The sequence below is a fragment of the Thermobia domestica genome, chromosome 5, assembly GCF_964235325.1.
Source record: "Thermobia domestica chromosome 5, izTheDome1.hap1.1, whole genome shotgun sequence".
In the NCBI taxonomy this organism is placed as follows: Eukaryota; Metazoa; Arthropoda; class Insecta; order Zygentoma; family Lepismatidae; genus Thermobia; species Thermobia domestica.
In genome coordinates this window covers 254,417,290-254,429,696 of record NC_137458.1, presented here as the reverse complement: position 1 = coordinate 254,429,696, position 12,407 = coordinate 254,417,290, and the positions used below count along the sequence as shown (strand labels likewise).

Sequence of the window (12,407 nt, the reverse complement as noted above, 5' to 3'; positions counted from 1 at the left end):
AAGAAATAGTTCCAATTTACAATGTTTTTTATATGAAAACTTGCTACTTGTACGGAATCCCTCACCCCAAGTACAATACAAAATAATTTGCTACTTAATTTCTCCTCTAAAGCTTGCAAATGTTTACTAGTCCTGGCTCCACAACCCGGAATTTAATCCTGAAACTTAAACGTTAAATATGTTCACTTGCTCAGTTACTCATTTAATTAAGGTAATTTAGCTTAACTTTATTCTTCTACGAGAACAAACATATGAAAGTCTTTGCAACCATTACTTTTTCGGTGAATATTCCACCACAGTTATTATTTTACATATTACATCATAATAACTGGGACCCTACTAGAATCAATCGCCTTTAACGGAACTCGGAGCTCTTAATTCAATTCACAACCAATTGTTCTACAGTTAATCTAAGGTTTGCTGTTAACGAGGATTTTGCAATGCATGTGTGTACTATAACTACACAATAAAATAACAATAACATACCGCCGTTACTGCAATCGACAAAAGACATACGCTTTTTGTCTGCTCCTGTTTTTACGATTTGGCTTCTAGCAATCACTTCACACCTCGTCTCCTACCTTCCAGATGAATATTACAACTGTTGCATGAAGTATTATGAACATATTCCTTCTTTTCCTAAAAACTTGCTTCAATATGCATTGTGTCATTTCATACCGAGATTCGAGAATATTAATAAACTTTACTTTAATTCCATTAAAATATATTTAGAAGTGTTCATCAAATAGTTAAAATGGAAAAATTCTTCGAATAATCTCTTTTATATTGCATTTTATTCTTAATGTTTACATATAGAATTAATCGAGAGCTTTTTGCAAGCCATCCATGAAAATTTTAGGGAGGGGGCAAGAAAAATTTAGGGCTGGCCTGCACAGTACAGGTTAAAAGTAAGTTGACGTCAGAAAACATTTATGAGAAAACATGAAATCAATCATTCATAAATTACGAGTTAACACTACTTAAAAACTTGAAGGCTCTATATCTCAAAAGCAACTTTTGAGTGATCTGCCCTTTTTCCGGCTACCGCCTTAATTATTGAAAAAGTCTAATGGAATTCCATTTTAATTTTTGAACGTACTACATCATTCTTTTAATTTTTTAAGAGTCTAAATTACTATGAGTTTTAAGTACGTAGGTTTTTCTAGTAGTTCTAAAGATCATAACCCCGTATAATGCAATTAATTATCTCAAACGGTAGATGAGATTTTTGTGCAATGGTGGAAATTCTTACATTGTTTGTATTCACGTATTTCTGGAACTTTTAAAATTAGTTGCGGATTTATTTTGAGTTCCAACCATCCTTTTGGTAATAATTGTTGTGTAAACTTGGCAAAATTACATGATTCACACTTCTCATGTGTTTACCCCCAGAATTGTTCTTCATATCAACTTAACGGCATTGTGGTCGTAAAATCTCTTGAAAGTCCCCTTTGTAACCTGATAGGCACCTGTCTAAGAGCTTTTTAAAACAAATGTTTTTAAAACGAAAGTTAAATTTATTACAATATTACTTTGTATACATTGATTTTGAATCCATCTGTCATACCAACTTCGTAGTGTTAGGTGCCAAAGTACTTTGGATATTAATTCCTCCATACGAATTATGTGTGTTAATACCGATAGAGAGGCTACCTAATTTATTATCGGAGTGGTAGTCTACGTGCTTGATTTACGTAACGTATTATTAAAAGTAAAACTTCAGTCTTTCCTTTGACATATAGGATTAGAAATTTTTAACAACATGACATATTGGCGTTTGAAAAGAATACAACGTTATATTCAGTTTATAAGCTTTTTTACCTTTTGGTGTAACAGAATGAGTCAAGCAGTTTCTCCTGTTGATATATGAATGGTATAATATTTAAGAGTTTCTGCTCTATTAGTTGGAAGGTTAACGATGCTTTAATGAAAATTTTGTACCCTATATATAGGTAGATAAATGACTAGCCCTACTACAAACCATTACATTTTCGTTTGCAATATAAAGATCTATTTTAAATGAAAAACGAACAACTATAATTTTTTATCTTCCTATTTTATAGAGGAATTATTTATAATATTTTCCTGCTTGTAGGTACTATTGATGGAAATCTAGAACTTGCCGTTGCAAACGCTGTTTCCTTTCATGGGAAGTGGAAATACAAATTTATGCCCAACGAAACAAAAACAGATAAATTTTATCCAAATGGTTACAGTGAGAAGTCATTCGAAGTTGAGCTCATGTACATAAAGGAGAAATTTCTTTACGGAGAATCACCCAATCTAGAATGCCAAGCAATAGTACTTCCATATGAAGTAAGTATATTATAATTTTTTTATTTGAAATATATAATGGCATATTATCTTCTGTCTTACTTCTTGATCAAGCACGCTGAGACGTGGTATTATTAAAACTATCAACAATATTTGCTATATATCTCGTGTTCTGAAAATAAGTAAATAAATAAATGAGAGTAATGGTATCGCAGTGTGTACCAGGTGAAATACTTTTAGATTGACCGAGCCTCTGATGTCATAACCACAGTATTTCATGTCCAGTGCTGGGCAAAATAGGTAATCAAACCTATTTGAAATACAAAATAGAGAATAGTATCCCAAATTGCTTTTAAAATACAAAATAGTTTTCAGAAATTTATTTAAAATGTAAAATACAAAATACGTATTTCAAATACATTTGCAAAATACAAAATCGATCCCACTAATTTTATACATAATCTGCAAAATATTTGTATTGAATATGGTTCATATAATAGACTAGACTTCAAACACATATATTTTCTTTGCACTAACGAACGTCAAGTACTTCCATTAGGCTTACATCAAACACTAGTCTTTTATATAAGGACTTACTTATTTGCTTTCAGCAACAATTGCTTTTCGAACATTTTGTCACTCATACTCAGTCTGTGGGATCTCATAAAAGTGTCGGTCTACAGCTTCTAAACTTGGTACATGTATTGAACTTTTAAAATAATTTGAGAACAAGCAAGTACTTCTCCAGTACACACAGTGAAGTATTCGAGTCCTCAAGGTAGTGGAGGCACTGTAACTGAGAAGCATTGGTGGACGCACAGATATTCTTCTCGTAGTGGTTAAATGTTCATGGAATATTTTGTCCATGTCCTTTAACAATGCCTTCATTAATGGATTACAATACTTTAATGAACGAAGTTCTAATTTTTCCAGAACTTTCTTCATTCGAATGAGTTCTGGGATTACACACGATAAAAGAAAGTCAGACGATTGGAGTCGATCAATTCCTTCTGCCATGGCATTCATACAATTTAAGTATAAGTTTGTATTGAGTTTCAAGTCGTCCAAGCCAGAGAATGGTCTTATTTCACAACAAAGATAATAACCCTTACGGATCCATATTCCTAACAAAACAGAGTTTACTGTATTGATTGATACATTAACTCCCGATGAATAAATTGTCGCTCTTTGGAGCATGCTTGGATGCAACCAGCTCATGGTGGTGATGCACTCGATTGTATTGAAATCAATACAGTTGAGTACATCGCCGCAGCAAGTCGACTGTATCTGAGCATTCCCGAAAATCGGTTACTAAACAGTAGGAAATAGGTATCTGAAAAACATTCATTTGAAATAAGTCCAAGCACTGTTCATGGCACGCCCAGCCCCTCCCCTCCTGGCTAAAAGAACCAATTTATGTTGCCACTAAAATAACTTAGAATGATAGAGCCCCTGTTCTCATAAACACAGAATTTCATGTCACTGGCCCAGCCATTACGAAATCCTGGCTACGTCTCTGCGACAGTACATACTTTACATAGTATAGCAATATACTCTATAAATTTGCGCAATCAAGCAAACAGAAAATGAATTTTCTGTGATGTTAAAATGGAATTTCCTACTAAATAATCATTATTCATTGTCTATATTTCTATCAGTACTTTTGCCACAGACTGAGAGGTACAAGACTAAGAGAAATAGAAATTAGAGATTTCATTCCTTTTTTCTCTCAGACTAAAATACTTCTGCATTTTGCTAATATTGTCATTTCTTTGAAATATATGTCACCCATCCGTGAATAATTTGTATTTGGGTTTAACACGCTTAAATTCTTTTTGATAAACTTCATCCAATATTGTTCGTTCATTCTTCTTATTAACTTCTATAGGCTTCAAACCAATTGTTCTATCAATTTGATTATTATACTCGCTAACCAATGTTGGTAATATCTCTATCCGTTTGTACTTCCCTTGTGTCGTGAACCTTTTCCACATGTTTTGTTTAAGTGTTCTCTTGAATCTTTCAACAACAGAAGCTTTCTTACCACTATAGGTTGAGTAATGATTAATCTTATTTGCCTCCATCAGCTTCTTAAATTCTTTGTTGTAAAACTCTTTGCCTTGATCAGTTTGTAAGTTACTAGGATTTCTCGTTCTTAATATGTATTCAAATGCTTCTGTAACATTTTTACCACTCTTATCTTTAACAGGAACAGCAAATGCATATTTCGAAAATACATCAATAATCGTTAGCAGACACTTATAACCTTTATTAATTTGGAAACACCTTTTAATACTCCGCTATCCATTTCTGCAAGATCTGCTTGCCATAAATCATCTATACCTTTAACAATAACACTTAACCTAAGATGATTCTTTCTGGAAGGTTTGTGAATTTCCTCTATAATGTCTTCTCTAATACCTTTACCTTCTTCTAGTCAATCTTTCTTTTTAACGAATTGAGATTTAGTAACACCGCTTACAGAACAAATACCTTTCTTAATATATTTTCCATTCTTTGTTTGTTCTATTCTAATGGTACCTTTCTTCGTATCTGTCGATTTCTTACACTTAACACAATACATCCTGTTTATTATATAGAATATCATTTAAGTTCTCTTTCTACGTACATAATAACAGATAGTAATTGTCCTTCTTTGAAAGCTGAATTTTTATCTGCTTGAAACGTAATTATATCACAATTTTTAACGTCTAAAAGTTTCAACTAAAGTATCGTTCAAAAATATATGTAGATAGTATTTATCCAAACTTAATTCCATATGCATTATTTTCCCCTTATAGAGAAACTTATAACCATTCGATAAATTAAATATTCTAAAGATTGGGCCTTTAACATTCTTAGTTCTCAATCGACATAATAGATTCATAGTTTCTTTCTTCATAATGAAAATATTCGTTTCCTTGTTTGATTTTTGGAAATCTTCTTTTGTAACAAATTTATCTATATCATTCTTTCTAACAACATTCTCTAACTGCGATGACATTTCCGCTTTGTATTTATTGAATTCTGATATAGGAACCTTTGCACTAAACAAAAGAACTACATTATTATTAGTCTTTTGGGTTTCTTCCATATATTCTTTCCAAAAAGCATTAACATCATCTGTTTTTATGTATGTGTCTTGTAACGATTTTGATACATCCTCAAATTTGTTTCTATCACTTTCTAGTTGATTATTTATTGGATCAAGCTGATGAAAAGTTACTACATCTTGTTGGTAAATAGCATCAGCTACATTAACACGTCTTTTCTTTTTAAAATCAACCCATGTTATATTATTTGATGTAAAAGCTTTATCATTCATCCTACTTTTAACATTACCAAAGATATCCATATTTATTACAGACAAAATTTATATCTATTTAACAGCGAGAAGGACAGTTATACGAGCTCCACCAAAATCAATCAAATCACCATTCTCATCTCGAATTGAAACTTTGAAATTATTAAATTTGATGTGATGTATTGGGAAATATATCTTTTCTCTATGCTCGTATATAATTGGTTCTCTAAATTCTGCATTTGTTCCAAACGTTGCTATTAAATCTGTTTCGTTGTGTGTTGTATCTTTATCTTTTAAAATCATACCTTCTGCTAAATCACAGTGAATATTTATAGTGTCAACTGGATGGAACCTTGGCAGCTTATCTCCAACATGTTCTGAGTTTTTAATTAACTTCTTCTTGCTAAAATCTAATACAGTCTTAATGGTATCTAAGGTTATATCACACATTCTGCTATATATTTTAACTCTATTGTTCTTTCTTTACTCAGTAAATTTAATGTCTTTTAAAACATCGGTGGAGTATGGAAGATTTGATCTAATATATTCTTCTAATTTTTTAAAATTATATTGACCAGGTTAAACTATAAGTTGTTTTGCAAGATTAGTATAGCCAGGAAAGTTACTACAAAATGTTAATTTATTATTTCTTTCTGTAATGTTTGGTGTTAAGTATGTTGTATAAAATCCTGCAACAGCTACTTCTAAATCGTTTTCAAATGGATAATGCAAGTACATGTTTAGTACAGATGAATAACTGTTTAAATTAAATACTTTCATTTATTATATAATAAAAGCTGAAATGGAAAATTGGGATATTAAAGTAAGGTTAACAGAAAAAGCCACAAAGGAAAAGAGGAATGGTGTGTTGTTACCTGATGATATAAGATGTCTATAGTTATAGCTAGTGGATGCGGAAAAACAACACTAATGATTAATAACTTTTTACTAGCACCAGATTGCATTAAATATACGAATGTTTATATCTATTCCAAAAGCCTACACCAATCTAAATACCAACAGCTAATACAACTTTTTCAGATATAGATTGTAATACTAAAGATACAATAGCAGTAGTAAGAGGAAAGAATGAAGAAATTATTTCCTTAGATGACTGTGAAAACAATTCTGTGGTAGTATTTGACGAGAATATTTAGAGAATATTTTACTCGAGGTCGTGATAAATGTTTGAGCTGTTTCTATGTCGGACAAACATATTCTAAAGAACCAAAACAGCTAATAAGAGATAACTTAAATTTTCTTTGCATCTTTAGACAGGCTAACAGAAATTTAAAACACATATATGATGAATTTGTTGGATCAGATATGTCGTTTGAAAAATTACAATATTTATGCAATAAGTGTTGGGAAAAAGAGCATGGTTTCCTAACAATAGATATGACTAGGAAAACGAATAATGGCAAATACAGAAATAAAATTAAAGACTTTTTAAAACTGTAAATTAAACATAGATAAACGTGCTAAAACATGTATGTTGTGTTACGTTAGGTTGCGTTTTTTATTTTTTCTTTATATAATAAATGAGTCAGTTAAGTGCTCCTGAAGCTAAGAAATATATAAAGTTAAAAGAAGAACTTGTTAAAAGATTTAGGGAAGTTAAACAAGCTAATCGAAGCAAATATGAAAAATATAAAGAAAAAAATCAACCTGTTATAGATATAATTGAAGGCATAGGACAAAATATATCAAAAGTAGCAGAAGAAAATAAAAAGTTAATTCAAGAGCTAGTTCCAGTTGTAAATAAAAGCGCGAAAGTTGATTGAAGCTTATTAGTAACACGTCCTATGTATGAGAGTTCAATAAGTGAAAATGATACGCCTATAACAGAAGAAATCAAACAAATGAAAAAACAAATTAAGTACAAAGTAGAAGGAATAGAATCTTTATCAGCTACCTAGTTTGGTAAGATTGCTTCGAGATATTATGCAATTAGAGATGATAAAAGTTTGGAATTCAACCATACGATGATGATGGAAAAATCGTACATATGATTGGGGATACGTAAGTCAAAATTCATGGTGATGATTTAGTTATTCATAATCGACATTACACAGGAACAGAAAGCTTATGGGAATTACTAACAAAACATAATCCAAAAAACTATAATGAACATGATCTAGAAAAATATACAAAAATAGTTATTGATTCTAATGTAGTATTTCATAACAATGATCCAAATACAAGAAAACAACGATCTAGTAGAAGTGAAAAATACAAAGAAATTATCAAACCTATTTGGGAAAGATATATAAAACCAACACCACCAAGAAAGAAAACACCAAAGTCTGGAGAAGGAATAAATATATACAACGAGTTACCTAAAGAATATATATGGATGGATGATGTGAGAAAATTAATTGATCGATTAATAGTTATAGACGGAGAAGAAAAAGCTGGAAATGATAACTTTTATAATGAGAAAGCAGGTATAGTAAGTATGATTAATAATAAGATTTCACAGTTTATTCCTAATGATCTAAAAGTTATAGGTTATTTGACTAAGATCTTAAATACATTACCACCACGATTTTGGAATGATGAGAAGCTTGGAAAAGGATTAGTAAATGACTTAATTAATAAATTACCGTTTGAGCTGCATTTTCCAGGCTACGAATTTTGCGGTCAACCGGGCCGCTGTCGTGCTTGAAAAGAGCATGACAACACACACCTTGTTGCGGGAAGACCTTAGAGCCTAATCTACCACCTCTATTTGGAAACATTTAAAGAGAACTCGGGTAATGACCGAACACAATAGTAATAACGATTAGGATTGGATAATTCGAGGGCTTGCTCTTTAGTTAGCAAAAAAATGAATTAGTATAATAAAGTTGATTAAGAAAATAAATATGAAAGGTGATATCTATAAAATCGTAAATAGCATCGATGATAAAATTTAAATTAGAAGTACCGCGAAAAGATTATCCCAAAGAATGGGTTCTCATAGAAATGATGCTAGAAATAATAATCCCAAACTTATTAGCGAGCACATGAGAACTATTGGAATAGATAAATTCTCTACTGATCCTATTAAGATATAACTGTTTCTTCAAGAAAATATTTAAGAATTAGTGAGCAGCAAGAGTTTGAAAAAAAATTGATAAAAATATTATACTTAATGTTCTTTGAGCTTATTAATTCAACAGAGACAAAACAAGAGATTTTGATAAAAAGAGAGATAAAAAAGATTTGGATAAAAAGATTCAAGAAAGGCTTATTATCATCGACATAAACAAGATCCTATTTGGCATGAATAACAAAAAGAAAGAATTAAACTTAGTATGAGAGAACGAAGAAGTAAAGAGAAGCAATTTAAAACTGTATGGAAAGAATTATGCAACATAGAAATATAATGGTCAGTCTAATATGGAGCCGTCTCAGAGACTAAACGGGTGTAGTGGTGAGGAGTCTGACCAACTCCTATGATCCATTAAGATACAGTCCAGTCTTCAGGGAAACTTGGAGGGTTAAGTGATAGGAACTAAGCTACAAGAAAAGTTAGAAAGAGGTGATAAAGATATTAACCCACTAGATGAAGCTTGTAGAGAACATGATATTTACTACAGAGATAATAAAGATACTGCTTCTAGACATATTGCAGGCAAAGAATTAGAAAATAAAGCATGGGAAAGACCTTTTGCTAAAGATGCAAACTTCTTAAAGAACGATTACCTGCTTTAGGAGCTAGTTTGGCTATGAATACAAAAGTAAGATTTGGTTTAGGTTTATAAGTATTATGTTTATTTTTTTCTTTTTCCATAAAAGTTTTATAATAAATATATAAGTTTGAAGTTGATTAGTTTCACATTTAGAATTCCTAACCAAGAACTTGAACAATTAAATATTGATCACATTTTAACTCAGAAACAAATCAAACAAAAAGAAGCGAAGCTAAGTAAAGGACAATATATGTCTTTAACTCTTTGTATACCACAAGTTAAGAAAATAAACAAAGAAATAAAGTCAAATGATAGTAAAGTTCATTATGGAGCTTTTATATTTACTATTCCAACCATTCTAGCTTTAATAGGTGCTCTTGGTTCAGCTGCTACTGGAGTTGCTACTGTAGTCAAAACGGTAGAAGATGTGAAAAAGAATAAAGCAGAATTAGAAAAACAAAAGAGACATAACTTAGCAATAAAAGAGAAACAAGGTGGTAAGCTTTCAAAAAAACGTAAAGCCTCGAAGAGTAAAGAAAAAGAAATCAAAGACTTAAGTCTTTTGGATCTAATTCATCTTGTTAAAAAGCTTAGTATAAGAAAATTTAGAGGTGTGTTTATGAGTGATGAATTGCCTAAACAACCAAGGAAGAATGAGTGTGGTATCGTTAACTTTGATACATCTAAAATATAGGAACACATTGTATTTGTTATTGAAAAGAAGAAAATAAAAAGTATGTATTTGATTCATTCGGAGGTAATCCACCAAAGACACTAGTAAAATACCTTTGTCATAATATAGAGTACAGTGGTAATCGTATACAATATTTTAAGGAGGTAATCTGTGGGCATTTATGTATTGTAGTATTTAAAAAGTTTACAGATGGATATAGTTTTTTTAGAAATCATTTGTCAGGTGAATAGAAATAATGATATTTGGAGAAGTTATATTTAAGTTTGTTTTATGGGTTGAATTCATAAAACGATAACAATATTTTTTCTTTATAATAAATATGGATAAAATAGAGTCATATGAATTACAATCCTTTAAGCCTATTCAAAAGACAATCGAAAATTTAAATAAACCAAACAGAACTATTGAGTTTGATATAGATGTTGGGGATGATTCGTTCATCCTTATTATGGTGATATTTATGTAACTTTCGAAATTAGAGGTAGAGATGCTAATGGAGAATATACTGCCGGTCAAAATATTAGACTTGTTAACTTCTTCCCACATCTGTTTTCTCAAATACAAGTTAGTAAGCATGGACTGATATTGGATTATCCTGGTTTAACATCGACAGCTGTGTACACATGTACAATTTCAAAACCAGAAGCAAATCATTATGATGAATGTGGATGGGAAGGAATTACATGGCGAAGAACAGATGAAGAATTAGTATTTTACTAAGAATATACCAGGATTGTGTTATGATTATAAAGATATTATGTAGAAAGGAGGATTGCAATATACATTTAAAAGAAGTGGTTCTGATGATAATGCATTTGGAAAACTAAAAAACAGGATGGAACATATGAGAATTATCAACCATATACAGGTAAAGTTAAGATTACAAATATGGAGTTGAGAATGCTTATTGTTAATTATGAACCTAACTATGCTACCTTGCTAAGAACTAGCATGTTAAAAGAGGGTAAGATTCCTATTTCTTTCAACACATATCAATGTTTACAAAAATCAGTTACAGTCAAATATTTGGAATTTGATCTAACCATACAATTTAACTCAAGTGAATTTGATATGCCTAATTTTGTAATTGCATTTTAACAAACTGATAGAAATGATAATAAAGAAAAAGATACAAGCTATTTTGATCGTTGTAAAGTACAGAATATCCATTTTCGTAATTCTAGAAATGAGTCTTTTCGTTTAGAATCTTTGAACTTAGATTTTGAAAAGCATAAATATCTCAACGCTTACGAAATGTATACAGTATACAAGAGAGTTACAATTGGAAAGACTGAGATGTGTTATTATTCTAAAGAGTTTTTAGAAAATAGACCCATGTTCGTAATTAACGCAAGCAAGCATAAATCAGTAACCGTAAGTGATAGAACTAATTTGAAATTGACTGTGAATTTTGAAAGCGATGTAACAGATAAAACGATTTGTTATGTTGTAATGATTGGTAAGAAAAACCTTGAATATGATGTTCAAAAAGAAAAAATAATCGAGAGGATATATCAGTTATGTTTCGTTTGTAAGTGTTTTTATAGGAAATATCATAAATACTTATATATAAACCAAGAAGATAAACAGATTACGATCCAAACCGTACAAACGGAGCGAAACGTTAGACTTGTGTTTAAGCTAAGATGAATGATGAATTGTGTTTACTAGGAACGAAACGTTCCACTTGTGTTTAAGCTAAGATGAATGATGAATTGCGTTTACTAGGAACGAAACGTTCCACTTGTGTTCAAGCTAAGATGAATGATGAATTGTGTTTACTAGGAACGAAACGTTCCACTTGTGTTTAAGCTAAGATGAATGATGAATTGTGTTTACTAGGAACGAAAAATAAGAGGAAATTTAAGAGCTTAAAATGTATCTGTGTAACTCTTATTGCATTTTCGATACAACTTTCTGCATCAACAAATTTTATCAATATATTTATTCCTGTTACAGTCTATTCAAATATTGCAACAGCATTTGCATCTGCTTCTGCCATTATCACTGGGTTATCAACACGATTTAATATAGCTTCGAAGAAAGAGTATTATAAAACATGGTTACTGAAATTGCAATGTTTAAGGATGGGCTCAATGTTATTAAAGTAATGAATCGAGAATTAACAGGCGAACATATAAAAGATAATGTTGATAGAATTAACTATATATATATAAAGAGATAAGATCACTGCAAAAATGAACAAATTTTTAAAAGTTTTACACAATAAATGAGAAATGGCCTCACAACTAAACAAGAGAAACAATATTAACATTTTAAAGCTTGTTAAATTGCAAGATCTGAAAGAAGGAAAACCATACGAAATGACCTCATGGAAATTGATACAAACAAAATACACTCGGGAAAGGGTATTAGTACACCTAAATGAGAAATACAAAACCTTATTGCCACAGAGATATAATGAAGATACTGATCAAGTTTTAAAAGAGATGAAAAC

At 30.7% G+C, this 12,407-nt stretch overlaps 1 protein-coding gene across 1 annotated transcript in view; it reads left to right on the top strand.

The window, feature by feature from the left end:
- LOC145685481 (leukocyte elastase inhibitor-like) overlaps positions 1-12,407 on the top strand; it is a 159,232-nt gene that overhangs the window by 78,645 nt on the left and 68,180 nt on the right. The window contains exon 5 of the mRNA XM_081757878.1: positions 2,096-2,316. Coding sequence (XP_081614004.1) covers positions 2,096-2,316 — 221 coding nt within the window. The remainder of the gene's footprint in view (positions 1-2,095; positions 2,317-12,407) is intronic.